At 36.9% G+C, this 24,828-nt stretch overlaps 1 protein-coding gene across 1 annotated transcript in view; it reads left to right on the top strand.

Annotated features, from left to right (window-relative positions):
* Positions 1-24,828, top strand: part of Dcc (DCC netrin 1 receptor) — a 722,447-nt gene that overhangs the window by 109,949 nt on the left and 587,670 nt on the right. Inside the window, exon 3 of the mRNA XM_059246128.1 lies at positions 23,514-23,798. Within this exon, the coding sequence (XP_059102111.1) occupies positions 23,514-23,798 (285 nt within the window). The remainder of the gene's footprint in view (positions 1-23,513; positions 23,799-24,828) is intronic.

Genomic DNA, 24,828 nt, shown 5'->3' with positions numbered 1-24,828 from the left:
TCCCCGGTTTGAGGCTCTGAACTGTACAGAAGCAGACAAAGCCAGCAGAATGCTAAACACGCATGCATTTGTTTCTGTCTGCTCAGTTTCAGGTTTTTTTGTTGTTGTTGTATTGTGAGATAGTGTTGCACTCTGTAGACCAGGCTGGTGTAGAAGTCACAGAGCTTCCCTGCGTCTGCCTCCAAGTCCTGGGATTCAAGGGGTGTGCCACTGGGCTCTCTCTGCTCGGGGTTGTGGATGTGATGTGACTAGCTGCTTTATATCTCTGCCTTGACTTCCTTGCTGTAATGGAATGTGACTTGGAATTTTGAACTAAAATACCCGCTTTATTTCTGGGGTTGTCTTAAAACAAACAAACAAGCAAACAAACAAACAAACAATATCAGAAAAGAAACTAAGACAACAGCACAGCATAATGGGAAACCTAGCATGGTTGTCTTCATTCTTCTGGGCTTCTCTCTGCAGCGTTCATGCTTCCTAGGTATATATAGCCAGTGTTTTCTGGAATGAGTCTTATGGTTTACTATCCAATACAGCAGATCACAGAGTCTCCTTATGGCCAAAGACAAGGGAAAACCGTGGTAGCATTTCTAGATTCCACTGGCTCTGAAGAAGGATCCTAGTTCCTGTGGTCTATGCAGGGAAGGAAAGAGGGCAGAATACAGATGAGTAGGTCAGAAACAGACTGATTCTTTGCCTTTTCCAAAGTCCTTCATTTTAGTGTGCCCAGAATACCAAAGTGCTAAGCTTTAGGCTACCCTTTTCTATTTCCTTGTAGCATATTTGTCCCCCTTTCCTAAATTGTTTACCCACATAGTTAATACTCTCTTCCATACATTGCTTTTGCTTATTTATTTATTGCATGAGCTCTCTTGCAAGTACATACTTCTTTAATAGGCTGGTCAGCTGTGTCACTTTTACTTAATATACTTTCTCTGGCACCAGAAGTAATTCCTGGTCTATAGTAGGTGCTCAATAAGTAAGCTGGGGGTCAATTAATTTTCTAGAATACCTGAAGGTGTTTGAAAGCTGGTCATCACAAATATACTGAATTAATGGAAATATTATTGGAATAATTTTGAAGGGAACAAACTTGCTCAACTCTAGAGCTTTTAACACTTGCCCAATTACAAATTCATCCATTTTTAATCCTATCTTTAGTTCATTTCATACAGAGGGCTTAGGGAGCAAAAACTGAAAACTGCATTGATTGCAGTCTAGAAGGAGAGGCACTGAAAAGGTCTCCCATACTTGAGCTGTTATACTGGGAACTGCAAATTCCACAGTTGCTGATGTAACAAACACTGTATTACTTGTTACTTGCTGAGTAGCTCTGGAAATCAAATTGAAGCTAAAGGAAAGTGAAAGAAAGCCGTTTCATAAGCCTTTTGCCATTCTTTTTCCTTTTTGATGCTTTTATTGTTTTCCTAAAAAGTTGAATTTGAGGGTTGAAAGTGCCCTCTGGGGCCGTGTCTACATGGAAGGTTAAGGTATTAGGTAATTACATACTTTTTGTGCAATTGATCTCAAAGAGCAAATATGCCAGATTGGTTGACTATTTTCCAGGTTTCACTGACCAACCACTCATGAAATTGACTGGTTAATTTAGAACCCCCGAGTCAACATTACCATACACCAGGGTTAGTAATCCTTTCTTTTATAGAGCTAGATAGTAAGCATGTATGTCTAGAAACATCTCTCTGTCACTGAAACTTTATTCTAGCAGCTCAAAATCAACCACAGACAATAGGTAAGTAAATGGGTACAACTGTATCCAAGTTAAACTTTGGGTGGTTTTTTTTTTGGCACTGAATTTAAATTTCATATAATATTCATATTTTAAGAAATCATTCCTGTAAAAACTGTTTCATTCAGCCATTTTCAGCCTGGGCCCCACCAAACAGATGAAGGGATAACCTTGGCTAATGATCTGTGTATGCCTCCCATCATAGGTGGATGCTTCTGTACAGCACTGCTGTTTTCCTGGGCTTTTCTAGTCCATTATGAATAGACTAGATTCCAATGAAGTAGCCTTGATAACCGTATGTTCAATTAAAGGCAAGCAGCTTGATGCAGGTATTATAGGTCCAAGGCTGTCTTTGATCGCAAATTAAGATCTTTTGGAAAGCTTATGATGTTGTTGCAATCCTGTTCTCACTCTACAACTTTAGCACTAATTAATATAGGCTCATCTGTCCTTATACTAAGAGAAATCTCGAAAACATTGTTAATTATTTTTGATGCTATCACTGGCATGTATATGCACAAATGGAAAGTCAGGCTTGTTATTTTCTCTTTTCTTATATTCCATGACACTTCCATAAATGCACACAATGAACCTCAGTTGGTTTTTCCCATCCCCATTACCATCTCTTATCTACACTGCTGAACACCTTCTTCCCACCAAGTCTTGCCTCCTGCACTCATGTCTTTTTTGTGTGTGTGACCACTGAATTGAATTAGGGTTGATTGCATGAGCATGTGTGAAAATGGAGCATGAACAACTTATCAGTGGTTATATAGCCGAAGAAAAAAATGACACCCCTTCTGTCAGCATCTATCACCTGTCAGTGGTTCCTCAACATGGAGTAGGGCTTGGCCTTCCTCATCTCTGATGACATGCTGCTAGGCCTGACTTTGTGTCATTCTTGTACAGGTAACCACAGCTGCTGTGAGTTCCTGAACCAACAGCTCTGTCACATCCAGAAAATAGCCTTTCTCGGCATTCCTGCCTATCCTCTGAATCTTTCTTTTGTCCCCTATTTCCATGATATTCCCAGAGCTACAGATGGAGTGGTGCCGATGTCTTATTTTAAGGCAGCGTACTTCATAGTCACTTATTCTCTATAGTAGAGTCCCCGCCAGGGACTCTGACTTCCCTGGGCAAGGGCTCTAGGCCAGTTTATAGTATCATGCATGCATCCCGCCTACGTACAAGGCCTCCTATCCTATTAGAAAGTACTTGCTTACCTAGAGAATGGTCACAAGCATCTCCTACCCTTTGTGCTGGCTAGTGATTTTTATTGTGTTTTCCTACCTGTCCCTGTTATCTGAGGGGAAAAAAATAACAGGCAATTCCTGAAGAATCTCATAGTGTTTGGTTTAATGCTATTCAGTTAAGACTGAAGGATCCTAACCTTAGAAACTTCTATTTTTAAGTAGAGTACATAGTGATGGAATTAAGGGTCACGAACTCTCCCATCTATAGCAAATAGGTTATCACTTACATAATGTTTAATGCTTATATCACAAAGCTGTGGTAGATACTAAATAATGCCTTTCCTTCTAAGTCATAGTTTTAAGCTGTTTATCTCAACTTTGAGAATTTTTTTTCCCCATAAGAATGACAAAATTTGAAATTCCCCAGCGCCATCATAGAACTTATCCAGGTATAAATAGTTACTGTTACTATGTCATGACTTTAGTCAAATTTGTTTCTGCATTAGCAATTCTTTTCCTCAACAACCATGAGGGTAATTTGCTCCCACGCCAGTTAAAAAAAAAAAAAAACAAAAAAAAACACACACACACACACACACACACACACAATAAATAAATAAATAAAAATAAATTAAATAAATAAATAAATAAATAAATAAATAAATGCAAATAAAAGGTTTATTTAATCCAAATTTTATACGACATAGAAAACTTTAGGAACAAAACCCCTAAATTTAGGGAAAGTAGCTGATTTATGTGATAAGAGCTGATGAAAGGACAGTCATTTAGATATGTGATTGAGTATAACATATATTGAATGGTAATAGAATAGGAGGAGAAGTTCAGCCAGGCTTGGCTGCTTGTTTTTATGGACTTCCTGTATAGCCTTTCTTCCTTTCAATATGGAGTAGGATCCTTTGGGGATAACTATATATAAGATAGAAAAGAGAATAAAGGAAATGATGTTTTTTGAGTTTATGATTTTTTTTATGGAAAAGAGATCTTATTTTCTGTGATACATCTTGGAAAGCAAGAATTCTGCTTTCTACAATTCATTTCAATGACAGGGGTGGGGGATGGAGTAGGAGAATAGAAAACCCAAGACTGATTCTGTCCTGTGCTTCAAAGAATGTGAAATGCCTAGGGGAAACTATCCTTTTCTGAGCCCCAACATTAGAGAATGAGGCAGTTCACAGCCAGAGACCTAGAGTACTACTGTTGCCAGGTAAGCCCATAAGACATCAACACATGGACACTCTTGAAGAAAAAAAGAAAAAAAAAGTCTTTATTGCTGGCTACAGGTTGCACTAGGAACTTGCCCAAATCATGCAACCCTGAGCCTTATAGTCCTTTGCCTTTTATGCACTAAAACTACATTCTGATTGTCACACTTTAGTTAGCAAGAAGCAGAACTACAGAAGCCAAAAAGCAAGGTTAGTCAATTCAGGGACTTTATTGGAATTATAGAGTAGGTCTTTGATGGATTAGGTGTTTGTTCCCATTTTGATAAATGTTGGGGCCTATGTGCTATGTTTTAAGGTCAGAATGGTACCTCTAACTTGGCTTTAGTTGTGCTAATATCTGGGGACTTGTTAAAACAGCTGGCCTGTTTTGTTTCTATGCAGGATGCCTCTCTTATTCTTGTTGGAGAAACAAGACTACTTTCTTCTTCGCAGAGGGAAGTTGGGTTTATTCTTTTGGAAAGACATCTCTTAAGAAATTGATAATGTACTTTCAATCGTAAAATTAGTCTTTCTCACTTCATAAATGAAATGACTCTCTTTAACCCACTTTGTATCTCAAAGGGTTAAGATCTCTTGTTTTAATTGGAGATTTGAAAATATCTTTTCATCTAAATGCATTAGCATTGAGCCCCCTCCCACCCGCTACCTCTGTTCTTCCTGTTTGAAATGCCAATTAAACGGTTTCACTGCTGATTGGCTAGAAGCCTATGCAACTTCTGGGCTGCAGGCCATTAACACCCTGGCCAGAACTGCTGACAGGAAGATGAAGAGATTTACACCCTCTGATTTCTGTATTAACAACAAGGACAAAACAGTATGTGGTCTTGTTGCTGGATAATATAATTTAAAGATATGATTTCTTTTCCACAGGTGCATTTATCTCTGAAAATTAGCAGTTCAGCTTGGTGTGAATAATAAGGCGTCATCTCTGATGGGTTTGAATCATTAAACAACCTGTTGTGGATAGGCTCAAGATTTGCAAACCTATTACCGTTTCTTTAAAGGAAAGAACTGAGGCAGCTTATTTTTAGATATAAGTTCTGATTAAACTCGCTGAAAAAAAAAACACTAAAAAGGGAACAACAACTGAGACTTTCGTTAATCCTTTCAGTGACTTAGCCTAAAATTACTTTTAAAAGCTACATACAAATGCACTGATAAGAGTGTGACTTCCCCAGGGCATTCCCTAATGGCTCTGACAGCTAAACATATAACTTTGAAAGAATATATGTAATATAAATATGTTCTACATACACAAACCCAAAGAGAACAAACACATATACCAAAAGACATGCCAATGCAGGAGTGGGAATTCTCTCAAGCCTCAACACTACTCAAAGATCGACTAGTAAGCAAAGAATGCTGAGAGCAGGAGCAGTAGAAAAGGGAAAAGAACACAAATTGATTATCTACTACCAAATGGTCATCCCTGAAAACATGTACATTCAAGTAATATCATATAGGCAGAGGAGAGTATACTTATATGTTTAGGAATATATGCATATGTACATGTATGTCTGGAAACATAATTAATGAAAAAGAAGGCCATGAATTTGAAAGAGTGAAGGAAAAAGTATATGGGAAGAGATGGAGGATGAAAAGGGAAGGGGGAGCCAGAGTTCCAGGAACACTGTGGACATCTTTGTTTGCAAAGGATCAAGTTGAGGGGCAGCCCCCAGTCTGTCCCATCTCAGTTTGCAGAAAGCACTGATACGTATCTCTTCTCTATTGTAAGCTTTCCATTTAGTTTGCTTCCAATGATTAAATCTAAGTGATTTAAAAAAGAGAGAAAGAAAGAAAGGGGAAGGGAAAGATTTTACTACTATAATCTAAAAAACAAAATACTGCTATTCATATATATGCATATTTTATGAGAATTGCATACATATACACCTACATGCTTCTCACTGTCTGTAACACACACACACACACACACACACATATATATACATGCAATCATATTTCTTAATCATATTTATTAGAAAACTATTGTAGAATACCTCCAATCTATAAGCTTTGCAATCATGAATTAGAACTGGGGTTAAAAGCATTGGTTTTTATATTAATACATGTTTTTCTACAAAATGAGATTATTGGGTGCATGTGATGTCTAAAGCCTCTTCCAGCTTTTTGTTTCTTTGCTTTGAGGCTCATGAGCCATTGTATACCTGACTTGCCTTTGGCCTGGAACTTACTGATCTACTTGTGGATGACTCTGAACTTGCTATCCTCTGGCCATTGTTTCTCAATGGCTAAAATCACAGTGCTGGACACAGGACTTCATGGACACTGAATAAGTACTCTTTCAACAAAGCTCCAACTCCAGACATACTCTTTTCTCCTTAAATTGATAAATCATGTAACATTTTTTTATCTTTCTACATGTTTCATAAATCAATCATTAAATTCAAGAAATTATGGTAGATGATTATTGGAGGATAGACTAGTTGGAGGAAGAGTATAGACGAAAGATTGAATTTTTAGTAAACTATCACGCAATTACCATTGAGTCTCTAACTGTCCAGGTTCTGGGTTAGGCAATAGAAAGAACAAGCAACTCAAGATTTCTCACCTTCAATGAATTTATGAAATTATTTTGGAAAGATATAGAGACACTGATATGAACACTATCAAGTGAAAGAAGGATTGATATGCAAAATTTATATTAATAACTAAGCCCTATTTTCCAGAATCAAAGATCACTGAAAAACATGTGAAATATATTATATATCTCGTTTATTCAATTTCTGTCCTCACCAAACTCCACATGGTTTATGTTATTACAGGAATTCCAAATTTCTGCAAATTGACACTACCAAAAATATACTGCAATAAAAAGAACCCATCAATACAACTAAAAGATGAATTAAACAAAGCAGATTACCTTTAAGTTTCCTTACCAGATGGTCCTTTGTTTAAATGGGCCAAACAAAAACAATTACTCCTTAGAGTGATAATTTTTTTCTTTTTTCTTTTCTTTTCTTTTTTTTTTTTTTTTTTGGTTTTTCGAGACAGGGTTTCTCTGTGTAGCTTTGCGCCTTTCCTGGGACTCACTGGGTAGTCCAGGCTGGCCTCGAACTCACAGAGATCCGCCTGGCTCTGCCTCCCGAGTGCTGGGATTAAAGGCGTGCACCACCACCGCCCGGCGATAATTTTTTTCAAAAGGATATCTTTGATGTCTTTGCTATGTAAGACACTGTGAATTTTCACAGAAATATAGAGCAAGGCATCCTTTCCTTGAGCATGATGATTTGCAATGGAGAAAACACAGAATGCAGGAAAGTGTGGTCACCATATCAGTGAGTGTGCTGGCTAAATCTATGCCAATTTGACATAAACTATAGTCAAGAGGAGCAAACCCTACAGAGAAAATATCTCCATAAAACTGGGCTCTGGGCCAGCCTGTAGAATGTTTTCTTAGTGATTGATGAGGAAGAGCACACCCTCAATGTGGATGGTACCATCCTTGGTCTGGTGGTTCTATCTTCTATATCAAAGTAGGCTGAACAAGCCATGGGGAGCAAGGCAGTAAGCAATACCCCTCCATGGCCTCTACATCAGCTCCAGGTCTCTACCCTGTTTGAGTTCTTGACCTAGATTCATTCAGTGATAGACTACAATGTGGAAGTTTAAGCCCCATAAACATTTTCCTCCTCAACGTGGATTTTGGTCATGGTGTTTTGTTGCAGCAACAGAAACCCTAACTCGACAGTGAGTCTCTAGCAATTACTAAATGATGCAAATGCTAGTAAATTCTGAAGTATCAGAGACAAAAGAGAAAATATTTGCTCTGTGTCTAGGAAGATGCTATTAATTCAGATATATTGGCTGTATTCTCAGAAAGTACTGGTTGATTGCCCATGACAGAATAGTACCTGAGGACTAACATTAATCAAACCCATGAAAAACCCTTTCCTCGTGAGACAAGAAACAGTAAGTAGTCTAGCAGAGGGGTGAGAGAATAAATAAAACTGGCCAGGTAGATGAGAAATCATGTTGCTAAAGTAGGGCATGATTATTAATAGAGAGTTATGGAAGATAAGGATTGGAAAATATCAAAAACCCAAACACAAGTCAGCAAGTATAGTATATAACACATAAAAAATTAAGGAAATAACTCTGTGATTTTCAGAGTGTTTTGACATCCTCAAATGCGAACTTAGTATTTGGACTTAGAAGTTTTTTAAATATGTGGGTAAAACATCAGCTTAAAGATGTATGTCTCACATCACTCAGCATGTTCTCAGATTGATGAACTCTGCTGCCATCTTAATAGATAGTTCTAGATATAATAATCAGTTCACTAGCAAAATTCCCCAAAGGAAAAGCTAAGATTACAATCAATTATCAATGTGTCTCAGATGCCATTCTGATGTAGAAGTGTCTATAAATCATTCTGGAGACTCTTAAGTCCTCAACTGCTGAGGCCAGGAGAAGACTAAATACATAGAGTTTTCTTCAAAAAGAGAAAGATTTTATTGAAAGTGATTTTCAATAACTTGGCAAAAATTGGCACAAAGAAAACTGGTTTAAAAACTTACATGATTGATTTTGTCTTTGTTGAAAAGCTAAGATATTAAAATAGCAATAATTTAGTTACTCCTTGAGGGCTAATGTCGTACCTCAAGAGTCAATTAATCACAGAACGCTACCCTAAAATAATGTGAAGTCACAATAAATGACAGTTAATTATTCATAATTTCATTCAATGATATAGTTATTCATATTAACTCAAGTTTGTCAGTTTTTGGATTTTTGGGATATTTATTGACTCCTTTCTTTTCATAAGACTCCTGACCAGTCTTAGATTCTTCCATTGTGATCCTATGATTCAGTTTTTGCCAAACAGAACTGCAGCCCACTTTTGCTCTCTCTTAGAAGCAGCAGACAAATATAACAGACTTCCCGGATAGGTGTGCCCACACTCCATCAATTTCCATACACTAGTATCATATGGTGCACTTGGGCCCAGGACAATGAACTCAAAACTGAGAGGTTGTCCGACAGGGTGATTTACTCTTTTCCAACTTCCTGACATTCTTTTACTTCCAAATGATTCTGGGAGGTACGAGGGATGGTAAATACCACACCTATAAAACAGCCTTTATGGGGTAGACAAGGGCTGATCCTGAGAGCTCACTGACTAACCTGTCCAAAGTCAGTGAGGCAAGAAGAGTGACAGAGGACTCTGGCATCATGCTTTCATACCTCTATCTGTTCCAAGGGTCCGTGCATTCTCAACCACACTAGTGCGAATGCGTGACAAGTGTGAGCATATACACAACCCTTGCCCTCACATACACACAAGACATGTGGTAAACAGAATCATTTTAATTATCCTTATGGATGTGGTTGTGCAAAGACACAACATGCAAATGCATTTTACTAGTGGCCTGCTTCCCCAAGTGGGTATTTACAAATCAAAATTTAACTTACAGATTTACTAGAAGTATAGAATTTAAATTATTATTTACACGGGGGTTTTGTTTCACTTTTCATAAAATGAAATTTGTGAGATGTGAAAAATATATCAAAATTATGAGAGGGGAAAAAGTGATTTTCATTTTTATATCTATGATGTGCATCTTAGGTGTTATCGAGCTAACTATAATGAATTATGTAAGTGTACCGGCTCTGAAGGGAAAGGTGTCCCCAATGTAAGTGTTGCAGGTCTGAAGGGAAAGGTATCCTGGCAGTCGGGAGCCAAGGAATATCACAAAGTCACACTGTATAACAAACCTCACACAAGATATTTATTGGGAAAGACACAAGAGGGTGGCTGCCTCTATTCAGGCAAGACACAATGAAGAACTAAGTGGGAAGCAGGCTTTATATAGGGATTGGAGGAGGGGGCAGAGATTTCCAGGGTAGAGATTTCAAGGGTGGGTTGGATAGGATTTCAAGTCCTGAGTTTGAGGTGAGCTAAGGGATTGGTGGGTTTTTGAGGTCAGGGATTGGTGGGCTTTTAAAACCTGGAAGTAACCTCAGACTTTTTAACCCTATGAATTACATGCTAAAATAAATATTTTGAGCTGATACTACTCTCCCTGCTACCTGCTTCCACTGAAAACTTGTCAAACTTGGGTTGCACTTTTACTTGACTCTGTCTACAAATCCTGAATAGGACTCAGGTATTTGCTTTGACTGGAAAAACATATTGAGAGGCAGGTGGTCCTATGAAATTAACTTAGAGGGAAAGTGTTACCAGAACTATCAGTGGAGACATAGTTTTTTAAACATTCTACCTTATATTATCTGATCTTGTATAGTACCTATAATAGTCTCATCACTTTTTGATTATACGTTTAAAATTTTAATTTCTCTGATGTCCTACCTACTTCCTCCTTTCTCTCAAATTATTGTTCTCTTCTCTCTCTCTCTCTCTCTCTCTCTCTCTCTCTCTCTCTCTCTCTGTCTCTCTCTCTCTCTGTATATACATATATATATACATATATGTGTGTGTATCCATATGTGTATATATCCATATGTATATATATATGCAGATAGATAGATAGATAGATAGATAGATAGATAGATAGATAGATAGATAGATAGAGCTGAGTCCATTTAGTGTTGATCTTCTGTATATGTGCTTAAGATGACCATTTGGGATGGGAAAATTTGTCAAGGGTTTGTCCCTGGAGAAGACTGTTGCTTTCTCCTCCAGGTTGTTGAGATTTCATGGGTGCATCTTCTCTGTCATAATACAGAAGCCATCTCTTGGTAGATATCATGGTCTCCTGACTCTTACAATCTTTCCACCTCATCTTCTATGATGTTCCCTGAAATTTAGGTATAGATTTACATTGAATAGGTCATGTAAGGTTGGAAAATTCCTTGTCTGTATTTTAACTAGTGTTTATTTTTTAGAGCTGTGTCCATCTGCTTCCAAAAGAGACTTCTTAGATGAGGAGTAAGAGCCACACTTGTGTGTAGGTATTAGGATAAGTATTTAAACGCAATTCAAATTATACTGGTTTAGGAAAATGGTAGTAGGAGGTTCATGACCTTGTCAGTCATGATAGTTGTCTGGGTTTATCATACTGACAAATCCTGTTGAGTGAGTCTGAAGTCTAATTAGGAAAGTGTGATGCTGTTGTTTGGGTGGTAGAAGCTCAATTAAAATTTAGAACAATCTTCACAGTGTAGATTCTTGTTCAGACAACCTTGGGAACTGATTCCTAAATTTCTTGATACGTTTTCCATCTTGTAGGCTTTGTTATTGTTGGAGCTTTGTCATTGTTTCACTCTGAAAACATGCCACGTGTGATTTCTCTCCTCTCATACTCAAATACTTCGTGCACATAGTTATGAGTTCTAATCACACAATATTTTTAATAATTTTATTCATGAAACATTGTGTCATTTATTTACATATTGATGTATGTCAGTGTTCTGACATTTTTTTTTATTTTGATATGAAATTTTCTTATTTGGGGAATGTCAAATCTATACTTTCCTGTCTGTCTGTCTGGTGATTCAAGGAAAGGATTTAACGTAAGAAATCACCACATATAGCTATGAAGGTTAAGAAATCCTAAGGTCTGCAGTTGACAAGGTCAAAACCCAGGAAACATGGTGTTTTTCTTTATGCTTGAATCTAAAGTTTAAAGGAGCAGGAGGATGAATGATGTCAGTTCTCACCCAATTCTGAGTTCAAAGTCAGGAAAAAGACCAGTGTTCCAACTAGGGTATCTAGGCACAGAAAAAGATGTTCTTTGCCTTCTCCTGCTACTACCATACACAGACCTCTGATGGGCTCTAAGTGGAAGACATATTCCCTTATTCAATTTGTATATTAAAATATCTTCTAATGAACGTCATGGTTTTTGTTGTTGTTTTGTTTTGTGAAGTTCGTAGAAGAACAGATCAGAATGAGTTTTTTTTAAGTTACTTAAATTGCTAGGTTTAAACCTCTTTGAAAATGGTCTTTACCTTAAGGGATTATGAAATATAAAAAGAATGATAAAAAAGTCTATAGTATTTTAATGAATAGTGTACCAGATATAGAGATGTAGGAGTAAATATTTGTTCTCATTGTCAAAAAAAAATATCATCTTCATGCTGAAACACCCTGAATAACACACCTAAGGCATGTACTGGCCAAATGTCTGGAGGTCCAAGTCTCAATAGAAATCTAGTGATCACATTGAATGAATAATTAAATGAACTAATGATTGAATGAATGAAGCAAATGATCTGGTATAAATGGAGGCAGAGTTTTCTGTCCATCCCTAGCACTCTGTCCCAAATTAACACACAAAAGCTTATATTAATATAAAATGCTTGGCCGTTAGCTCAGGCTTACTATTAACTAGCTCTTACATTTAAATTAACCATTTTTATTAATCTATGTATTGCCTCATGGTCCATGGCTTTACTAGTCCTCTGGCATCTTGCTTTTCTGGCGGCTCCTTTTGTCTCTCTCGACTCCGGCCTTATTCATCCCAGTCCTTAGTTTGATTGAACCACCTAACTTCCTGTCTGGCTACTGACCCATCAGCATTTTATTAAACCAATTTGAGTGACAAATCTTAACAGTGTACAAGAGGAAATGCCCATGAGTTAGTGCAATTGGTATTGCTTAGGGGTCTTTGCTAGGTTAAGATGTCTAAAGCAGAAGCAAGATATTGACACTAACAAGATGTGGACTGAAGTGCAATACAAATGTTAAGAGCTTATTTTTCTCTTATTTTGATGATCTGATGGTGTTTTCCATTGTATAGACACACTTTCAAGAAGTTCCCATAGGCATCAGCCACATTCATAGTCGATCTCCCTGCTCCCTGCACAGTAGAATATAAGCTTGATAGACAGTTTTAGCTGCAGGTTTGATTTCAAAAAAAAAAAAAAAAAAAAAAATCATTACTCTCAGCCTTTGTAATAAGAATTTTAACATAAAGCTGAGAATAAAAGTGAAGTTATTGTCAAAGCCTGTTGAGGGAAACATCTTAGGTATGTTCATAAAAACTTGCTTACAGATTGCACTGAATAATGTGACTAATGGAATGCTGTAACTGTTTGCTGTTCGCTCTCTTTTTCTTAAAGATAAGCTTGTTTTAAGAATCATGTAAATATATTTCCTTCATTAAAAATATGTTTGCCTGGTTATGAGAATATTCCTGTAATCCTAGCAATTGAGAATCAGGAGGCCAGTTTATTACAGAGTGAAAGATTCTCTCTAAATGTGACCAAAAAATGTTTATTGTCTTAATTTTCATTGGTTTTCTAACACTATGTCCAGTGAATATACTGCAATTTGTTTAACCAATTAGCAGTGGTATAGTTAATCCGTTCTCTAATTTTCACATTGAACAAAATACTTTTGTATTCTTAATTTTTTTTTTTACATACTTATGGGTAGACTCCTAGAAGTAATTATTTTTGGTTAAATTGTTGTACTGCCAAATTAATTTTCAAAGTGACATCAATTTACATATTTATTGGTCTAGTTTTCATTATAAAATGGTTTATAATATTGGTAGACTAAATTAATATAGCCAGAGGTTTTCTTGTGTCCTGCCCGGCCCTGCAGTCTCATGTCCTGCTTATAATATATAATCACTCAGAAGATTATATTAATTATAACTGCTCGGCCATTAGCTCAAGCTTATTACTGACTAGCTCCTACACTTAAATTAATCCATAATTCTTATTTATGTTTAGCCACGTGGCTTGGTACCTTTTCTCAGTTCTGCCTTGTCATCTTGCTTCCTCTGTGTCTGGCTGGTAACTCCTGACTCTGTCCTTCCTCCTCCTGTCTCTCTCCTGGATTTCCTGCCTGGCTATAACCTGACCTGCCATAGGCCAGAGCAGCTTCTTTATTAAGCAATCATAGCAACACATATTCATAGTGTACAGAAAGACATCTCACAGCAAATTACTATATAGATGTTGCTTGTGTTTATATTTTTGATTTATAAAGCCTTTTCCTCAATAGTTTTCCTTTTGAATAACATGTTAGTCAGTCAAATATCTGATTTATATTACAATTATGAGTTGCCATTTGTCTTCACACATATATGAAGGCAAATGACCAATTCCAACAATCAAAGACAATGTCTGCCCAGCTAATCTTAGAGCCGGTTACCACTCTGCATGATTATTTCTTAGATTCACCTGAGAAGCAATCTATGCTAACTTTAACACAGAATAATGGCATTGATATTCTATACAATTTCATCATATTTTATGAAAGATCTATATCTTGGAAGATATAACTGCATAAGTTGGTGGGAGAGTTGGAAAACTCTTCCTTATTTAATCTCATGCTGGAAATAGATGTTCTATAGTACCTTGGATGTATGAAAGGGAAGTTATTAAAGTGCTACTAGCCAAGCCTCCCCAGAGCTTCCTTGTGATAAAGTTAGTGAAAGACTTGGAAGGGCCATGCACAACTCAGTCTTGTCTGATGGCAGATAATGAAATCAGAAGGAGGAGGACCATTTAGCACACAGGTATAGTTCATGCCCGGTAACTCCCTCCAGGGCAGAGTAGGTGGGTCCTGGAATCCATCTCTGAAGTTGCTGGCTTCTCCTGTGTAGCTTTATAGAACCTATCCTTCCAGAGTGAGTGTTCTGTCCTCATTATTACTACAGTGCTGGTGCTATGAATCAGCACAGCACAGACTGAAGAATCTAGAGTTCAAACTCTGGATTTGCAGGTCAACTAAGAGAGAATCTAGCAGTACTGCAAAGTGAGCTTTGAAGTAGCAGCCTCAACGGTGCATTTTGGTCATGGGGATGCAGGAGTCTCCCAATCACCACCTGCTTCAAAGTCATGTATCTCATCAATTGCTCCAAAAATGGCACTGTGTCAGCTCCTCAGAGTATGTTACATGCAACAAACCCAACAGGTGATTTCCAAGAAAGATTTGGTGTTTTCCTTGATTGTTGTTTGGCTTTGAGAAAGAGTTCCTTCATGAGAATAAAACTGCAGAGCTGGCTTATCAGCTAGCAGTGTGTGTATATTTTGTCCCTGCTCTTTTCCTTTCCATTTTGTATAGCCTCTATTGCATCTGCAGGTGGTTCAACTAATATGACAAAATAACATGTGGTGGATGGTGCCTGGAACAAGCAGGTTTCCTGGATTTACTTTGTAAATCCACATTCCAGCGTTTGCTCAACTACGTAGGAGTCTGTCCTTTTGCCAATACAAGTGGAAGGGAGGGAGAAAGGGAGGGGGAGAGAATGAGACAGAGAGACAGAGGCAAAGAGATAGACAGAGAGAGAGAGGAGGGGAGAGAAGGAGATGGAAAGACACCAGAATGGACTAGAGAACAACCCCCAATAATGACAAGGAAAGTGGAGACAGAGGACAGTCTAAGAAATTCCATGAAGATGCTTTATTGCTCTTCACTTCCTTCAGACAAGGACTCCATTTAGAGAACATCTCTTTTCTCCACCCTTCAGCTAAGTGACAATTAAGTAGCGGCAAACACGGTCCTTCTTAGAGGGGATATAACCTTCAGTCTTCAATTTAGAGCAAACAGTGTTTACAGCCCCTCTCCTCTGGTGATTGCAGAGCATTACTGCATTACTGAATATTCAAAAGCAAAGCATATTTCCAACCACGAGGTCTGTCTCCCAGTTGATAAGTCTCTTTATGAAATGAACTTTAATTACTTAATAATTAGACTTCTATAGGAGAAGATGTGGATCTCGATAGTCTGCCAAGGAGGCTAGAGGGCAAATCAGAAGAATATGTCATTTCCAGATTAGAATTTAAAGAAAGGAGTAGGCCTGTTCCGGGTGTGTGTGGGTGGATGAGAGACCTCCCTTGGGGCGGTGAGCCCCTGCATACATAAATCTGGACTGTGAAATGCTTTATTTTCACTTTTACTTGAAATCCAAAGTAGTTTAGATTTGAATAAAGTAAAATATCTGTCTAAGCTAGTGCAACTTCCTGACTGTCTGGTTCTGATGGAAAATTTCTCAGAGTCTCCGTGGTGGTGGTGCGGCCTTCATGGGTGGAAGGCTGGGGATGGACTATTGTTCTCCTTATTTTAATTCTGAGAGCCTAACATTTCCCTACAGATTTAGCAGCTTTCCATTCATTGCCATGGTGATTTTTGTTTTTTAACACACACACCCCCCCCCCCCCCGCCGCCCCGCTTTTTAACATCACAAAAGAAAAGCTCAAAAGAAAAATGTTTGGCGCTTTGGCTATTAACATTTCCACTGCCCTGGAAACAACTTGTTGGTTGGATGTAGCCAGTGAAAAAAATATGTATTGTCTTGAGGGAGATTGATGGACATATCACTTGCCCAGGCTGGCTTGACTGGGATGTGGCTAGCCAGGAAGGATCTGATAACTTCCTAGGGACAGTGATTTGCAAGAGATGGGTAAATTCCACTTAAAATATATGCTGGTCCTCAAGGAAGTTTATGAGACTAAAACGAGAGTTTTTCAGGCCTGTCAGGCATCATCTCCTAGTTTTCACACAGGCAGTCTCTTTCCATGTGAAAGGCTGTACGTACAGGCGGGCTTGGGTTTGTGTACTGGCTTCTATCCTTTAACCCTTTCCTGTGAGGAAACCACTGTTCTCGCAGTAAGCTGCCCCCACCCAGACACTGCTATTGTTCCTAATGGTTACAAAACCACAACTCTCACCCTAAAGGGGATTAGGAGGTTTAATTTGGAGCAAATGAGAGTCCGTAGCCCAGGAATGCCAATTCAGCTTACCTCAAATTCCTTGTTCCCACATGATAGCAGTTTAGTGGCGATTTTATGTTACAGAACGATGATGAAGGCCATAAATAATAGAGGTATTTTTTAAACACATTGTTGGAAACATTTGCTACAGCAAAGCAAGGAACTCTCAGCTAAGATGCTCTATGATGGCAATCTTAGCCTTTTAGTTGGTGGAAACTAGAGTTTTCTTAGTTAAAGCATTTACCTGTGAGTGACAAGGGTGTTGGGTTGGACACAGAGGTCATCAAGGAATGGCTACCAAAGGCATTAAAGAGAAATTGTAATCAGGCTCTGGGCCTGCCACATTCCAACCCCTTCACTATCATTGAAGATCTAACCACTTAATCAGCCTGAGCAAAAGGTTCACTGTACAGAGCCGTTCTTTCCCAGAATTTCCCTTCTTCACTTCCTAATGTTTAGGGCCTGTGAGGCTTATCTAAACTGACTATTATATTAATCATAACATAATTTTTATCTAACAAATCTTTATTTGATGGAGAATCATCATGCATTGTGCCATTTGTAAGACAAGATAAAACTAGGAGTGAGTCCTTCTAGTGTAGAATTTAGAGATTAGCCCTGGAAATAAAATAAACCCCACAGCTAATTAGTGGCAGTCGATGGATGTGGTACAAAGGAGACTGGAGGAACACCTGGTTGTCCCTGTGCAGAGGATTCATTACCTGCATTGACACATGTACCTCCCACATATACAAGTGTTGTGTTAAAGAGAGCTAAAGAGGACAAGGCCTTTCTTGTCTACGTAGTACATGCTTAAAGAAGGAGTCTACTCTACTGATTTATAACAGACCTTGAGCAACATTTAACAAAGCACACATGCAAAGAGGCTCTTCATGAATCTTTCTGGTGGTAAAGTACTATAAGTTAATAACAGAAGGATGTTTTATGGAAATCAGAATAAATGACCATCTCATTCTTCCTTGGCAACCTCAAAATGGGCCTATATTTCTTGTTGCCAGTACTGTTTACTATGCGCTGTAACAAGGATTGGTGTCATCAATAACATTTCTGATGCTGAAGCTTAGACACATTTTAGTCTATAAAAGTCACTTATAAAATAAGAATTAGAAGTATCTGTGTTTATTATTTCAAGCACAAAGGGAATAAAATAAAGCTTCCATATGTGGTACATGTCTTGACTTTTCTACATGTAAACAAACCATGCTTTAGTTTTTATAGCATCTCACTAATAAGTTTAGGTTTGTGTTAACACATGGTAGTGCCTGACATGTCTAAACCTGTGGGTAGACTAGTGTGGGACACTTCCGCAATTCCAGGTGTTCCTAGACATAAAGCTGTTGTAACATCCTGGGCTAGGCTGGGTGTGAAGGTAGGCATCTTGACAACACTTCCTTTTAGGAAACAACCTTTTCTCAAGGATAAAGATAGATGCCTTCCTGAGGTACTCTAAATAGGTTTGTGTGCTATTTTGGATAGGATAGCACTCCAGACTGTAGTCAGTTTATAGAATTTAATTGAGTGCAGAATATGGAGTTGTTCCTCAGTGAGTGGGGGAGTTGATTCCAGGACTCTGTAGAATTGAAAACCTGCAGATGTTGGAATCCTTACATAAGATGTCAGTTTTGCAAGAACACATCCTCTCATATACTTTAAATCATGTCTAACGGACTTATCAAATCTAATAATATGTAAATGCTCTGTGCATAGTTATGTCGCTTAGGGGACATGACACAAAAGCCTGCACATGCTTGGCACAAATACAATTAAAATATTTTCAATCAACAGTTGTTGAAGCCTCATGAATATTGAGGGTTGGTTGTACTGACTAAACAAGGGCATTTATCCAGTATTCTGTTGCTACTGGAAGATCAAGAATATTACCAAATAGAAGAAACTCACCTTGAGCAGTTTTCACTTAGGTTAAGGAAATAAGGTACTTTCAAAACCATAATTCAGTACTAAACCTTCTTTTAAACACTTACATTGCAGTGTACTCCTTTAGATTTGTGTGTGTGTGTGTGTGTGTGTGTGTGTGTGTGTGTGTGTGTGTGTATGTGTGTGTGTTGATCCATATGTAAAGTAGAGCTACTAATACTTAAATGATTATGATGGGCTGGTAAGATAGCATAGTGGTAATATACTTATCTAGCCTATCTAAAGGCCTGGGTTCAATTCTTAGCTCACATACGAGAAGGATGAAATAACCTGTGGAAATTAAGTGAAGTCACTACTCAAGATGCTTAGAGTAGTGTAATATTAAAATTGAGATGCTTTCCTAAACCCAAAGCAATCTAATGAAGAGATTAAGCAGGAAAGTGACCATAGATAATCTGGAAACTTGGTGTATTACCCAACATCCCAAGCTCCCAGGGTGTTTTGGAAAGTGATAAATGTAAAACTAGAATCAGTTTTCAAAATGCAGACATTTTTAAAGCATTTAAACTTACGTAGCACCTAAGCAAATATTAATGTTTATTTTTTATTGTTAGTAAATATTTGATATACCCTGTGGAAATAAAATACAGATGACATAACAGTACCATAAAAACACTTTTCAGGTTTGATTTATGCACTGACTCTGCCATAGTGTCTGTAAATTATGAGTGATATAAAAAATTTAAGGTAGAAAGATGATTCTCAGTGAGACTAGAAAAAGTATAGGGATTTTTATGCTTGGTGCTATTAGAATGCCTACAGTTATGACAGGTAGGTATTAAGGGAAAGCATATCCCTTTCTAGAGAAAGCACTAAAGAAATAGCATCAAGAGAAGACCAGGTTTAGAGCCTCAGACAAGTTCAACAGAGTTCAGAACTGTTTTGCAATAGTTGTCTAAAATGACTTGGGATTATGCTAGATTCCTGTGTCTGCAATTTTAAAAACACAGTAAAAATCTTTTCCAGCATTTGGACAATAAGATAATACCAAAAATTTTGAACACAGCCATGTTCACCAGCTGTACCATGAACTCCCCAATTTAGGAACATTCTGATGTCTGGAATGGATATGAATGAGCAAAGAATAGAGATAGGAAACTATGGTAGCAATGGATCATATGTGATCTCTTGAGTTTGAACAGACTCTTGTTGACCAGGAAACTAATCTTCATGAAGATATAGTTAATCCCATAGCCACTTGATGCACAAAGTATTTACTTTATATTATTGTATTTAATAATTTCTGAAAAAAAATAGTATTTCATTTTTATGAATTTCAGTGAATTTAATAACTAAAATATGTTACTAAATTGATACCGTATAATACCTTCTTTTACAACAAGAAAATGTCATGCAAAAGTTTAGTTTCATATTGAAAGCAGTCATTCAAGCCACACAAAAATCTGTAAACTTACTTGTTCGTTGTTTAGTTTTTGGGGTTTTTTTTTTGTAGAGACAAAAATAAAGGACAAAAAGTCATAATATAATTTCCCATCCTCACAATCAATTATTTGAACATGTCCTATGCTACACTGTTAACTTTAAAATTGAATGTATATCCACTCCCTAACTCCTAGCACTAAGCATTGAACCCAGCATGCTCTCTCTTGTTTTTTTTTTTTTTTTTTTTTGTTTTGTTTTTTTGGTTTTTCGAGACAGGGTTTCTCTGTGTAGCTTTGCGCCTTTCCTGGAACTCACTTGGTAGCCCAGGCTGGCCTTGAACTCACAGAGATCCGCCTGGCTCTGCCTCCCGAGTGCTGGGATTAAAGGCGTGCGCCACCACCGCCCGGCCTCTCTCTTGTTTTGTTTCTCTTTCTTAAGATCTGAAATTACCATGGTTGTGTTTACTAAATAATATGTGTTGCATGATTTTCCTGAGGAGGTGTGAAGAATGACAAGTCACATCAAATACAACACCAACAACTGACCGAAAGGTGATGACACTCAAATTTAGCTTAGTGGACCAGTGAGTTTGTTAAAGATGCTTAGAACGACATGGGTGACTGACTCAATCTGTGAGTTCCCTGAATCCTATCAGGTTCCTTCCGAGTCTCTTAAAATTCTGTTAGCTCCCTGACTGTCAGTTCAGAGGACAATGCAGCACAATAGTTTGTAGACTAGGAGCCAATCCCATTGTCTCATTATGCTAATATGGCAGCTAGATGAGTTTGACAAAGGAAAACAATTGTTGAATATCAATTTGAATTACTTGTTTGTGTTCCCAGCTCTAGCACTAACTTGCTAGCTAAATTTTTAATATTACCGATAATCAGATGGAACACAATGGTTTTGAATTTGTTTGATGTCCTTAACTAATATAGAACCACGTGACTGCATGTATAAAGTATGCAGATGTTTTTCCAACTTACCTAATATATATTATTCTAACACACATTAATGAACTATATAGTTATTTTATAAATTTAATATAATATATTATTATATAATTATTTGTAACTATTTTCCCTTAATTATAAGATAAAAACTAACAATGAAGACAAGAAGGAATGCTATTAAACAAGTCAGAAACTTGTTTCCTGACATAAACCTTATAATAATGCTCTTACTCATTGTAGTTTCTTTATACTATAGCAATCACCCTTTGATTTCTTCCTTTTAATCCATACCAAAGTTAATTACTAGCAGATTAATATATTTAGGTTAATATATTGTATCTTTTTCTTCCACACGCATTCAAAACTGTACTAAGGGCCTAGAAAAAAAACTTTGATCCATGACCCAGGGAGCAAATTAATGGGTTCCTTTCATTTTCCCAACCTCTCAGAGTAGCTCTAACTCTGCTGTCGATGGGTTCTTTTGATTGGAAGAGTAAACTTGCCCAAGCAGCTGGTGCCCTTTGGAGATACCTCTGTAGTGTTGATCTAGGTGGCTCCATAGATGCAAATTCCAGAGGTTTAACTTTATACAACAGATAGTTAGTTTTGCAACCCCGTGTATGTGGGATACATTTCAACGGACAAGTTAATATGAAGTACCTGTGTGATCTTGTATTAATCATTCATATTAAAGAATATTGCATCTCCTTACTATTACATTTCCATGATTTTTAGTAGTTTAAGAAGAGATATAACAATAGTAGTCTCTAGCAACATGTACCTATTCTATATGAAGGGCTGAAATAATTTTATACATCATTGATTCCATTATCTTGTGATTCTAAACCCTAATATTGAAGTAGACATCAAGTTTTCCCTTGACCAGAAACATCACTACAATGTTTCTTATTGAGTCTCATGTTAAATTGTGTTTAACCCAGTCCATTTACCTCTGACCTTTAGTTCCAGTCTTACTTTTTATCAGTTTATAAAGAAAATTAGGTTTGGGGGAATTACTAGACTGAAGTTCAAAGTAGTAGTAGGAAAATGAATCACAATAGAATTTGTCGTTGATGAATTATTGATGAAAAAAAAAAACAAAACTTTTTTGACATAATTTAATTCCAGATATGGGAAATTTTGCTGTAGTTAAAATAAATTTATAAACATTACAATAGCATCAGATATAATTAGTAAAATCAAATGAAGCCCAGAAAGATGAATTAATAAAATTTTATTGTAACATGTATCTAAAAAGAAAAGAATATAATTAAGATTAAAGGCAAATCAAAATATAAGAACGTTTCTATGATGACTAAAATAAGAATCAAAAACTAAAATTGTTAGGTTCATTTAGCTCTAGAAAATACACGTCCAGGGGTTGATAGTGATATGATTCATACAGACATGTTTGGACTCACTAAATAATAGACAATACTCAAGGACAAAAGTCTAGGATGATGATCCACCCTTGTTCATGAAAGGCTTCATAAGGACAAGGTCAGAGTATCTACTGCCCTTCTATAGTGAAGGACCAAGCTAGAGGCCTTTGCCCAACATGCTTTGCTCCATGGTGGTCAGCCTCTTTTCCCTTTTGTCCCTACTACCTCTACAAGCCGTTTCACATGCCATTTGACAGGAACACGAGAGTGGTCATACGGTTAGCTGTTGTCTCATTGCACACACCAGAAAATGAAGCACGATATGAAATGATTCATATTTATAAGTGACCCATAAACACAAGCTGTTCTCACTCCAACTTTAGGATTTTCTTTTCCATACTGCAACCACACCAAGCAAATACTGGTGAACATTCATATTAAACTGTCAACCTACCATTGGTTGTTGTCTGTTTATATAATTAAAAGTGAATATCTTTCTATATTGAAACTGTCCCAAATTATACTACATAGTCAGTTCTTGAATCCTGGTAACTTCTTATACATTGGTCCAATTTTAGGTAACTGGAAGAGTATAGTGCATTGGGATTCAAAAAAGCAAGATCCCATTTGCATAATAATATTGACACATAATACCACCATTACCCTTCATGTAGAATTTTAATTTTCAAAGCACAATTTCCTCATTTGTAAAATTAGATTAAACTAATCTGTTCTGTTTATTTTACCTGAGTTTTTGTGTTAGCTACACGTTACAATTAAAGAAGAAACTTCTAAAGACAAGTGGCAATATTGTCATCATATCTTAGCCAAATACTCTACTTGCCAAGCCTGATATGTTACAATATGTGATAAAGTTAAAAACTAAACATAATTTGAGAGTATGCATTCCAAGATATAATGTCTCATAAAGAACACAAGATATTGATAATTATTATCCTTTATTTGAAAGACTCATTTTTTCTTCATTGTGTTTTTCTTAGGACCACTGAGGTTCCTTTCCCAGACAGAATCTATCACTGCCTTCATGGGAGATACAGTGTTACTCAAGTGTGAAGTCATTGGGGAACCCATGCCAACAATACACTGGCAGAAAAATCAACAAGACCTCATCCCAGTTCCAGGAGACTCCCGTGTGGTGGTCTTACCTTCTGGATCATTGCAGATCAGCCGACTTCAACCAGGGGACATTGGAGTCTACCGATGCTCAGCTCGGAACCCAGCCAGCACAAGAACGGGAAATGAAGCCGAAGTTAGAATTTTATCAGGTATTTTAATACTTACCATGGTTTGCCACAAATATTTTCTAAGGATTACATGTTCTGTATTGCTTGCTGAGTTTTGATTAATATTATTTCTCCTTTTTTCTCTAACAGCTATATGAGATTAGAACAGTTTTTCTTAATTTTCTGCATACTACTACTTTTTTGAGAAACATATAAATATATTTTAGCTTCATACATTTTCTCATTTATTATTTCATTCATTTATATTTACTTCATATTTTTGTAAAAAGTCTATATATAAACACTTCTCTATGTAATTTTCTTCTGACAATGGTCTAAAAGATAGATATTATTCCTATTTACAAAAGCGAAAGGATTTGTGAGGTTGAATGTCTTCCCTAAATTAATACTTAACAAACATCTACTCAAACTTTTGTACAATAATTTCTGGAAAGCACTGTACTGTGTCTAATACTGACTAAAACTGAAACAGGGTCTGGCCTTTTAGAGCTCTGGGTTAATGTAAACATACAAATATTTCTAACAAAATGAGATTAATGTTATGATATGGAAGTTTGTTCCTTTCTATCTTTCATCTTTTGTCTTCTTGTCTGGTAAGTCTCTATGACTCTGGACATCTCATTTCCTTCTCCTAAATCATTAGAAGTAAGATTAGCCGCATCTAAGGTCTCTTCAAGTGACTGCTGTTATCACACATCTCTATAATATCTATGTCCACACTTGGTCTTAGGCAGACCTATGCTTACTTTCATGACTCACAGAAAAGCATTGAGAAGTTCGAATGAACTGCTCTTCAAATCGTAGATGCTGGTATTCATCCATACATTCCTAATTGTTTATAGTTATAAATATTTCATATATACAGAGTGTAAGTCTTTCTAAAAGAAAACTAGCAATTCAGGTAAAGTTTATTCTGTGTTTTCAATAAGACAAGTTTAAAACATCTTTCTCATTTCCTGTATGCTCGATTAGTCACATAGATACTGACTTCAGTACACTAAACTATTGCAACCTTGCCACATTCCACCTACCTTGCAAGGAGAATATAGCA

This window comes from Peromyscus eremicus, chromosome 19 (genome assembly GCF_949786415.1).
Source record: "Peromyscus eremicus chromosome 19, PerEre_H2_v1, whole genome shotgun sequence".
NCBI lineage: Eukaryota > Metazoa > Chordata > Mammalia > Rodentia > Cricetidae > Peromyscus > Peromyscus eremicus.
The sequence above is the reverse complement of the archived record's forward strand: the minus strand, read 5'-3'. Positions and strand labels throughout refer to the sequence as shown.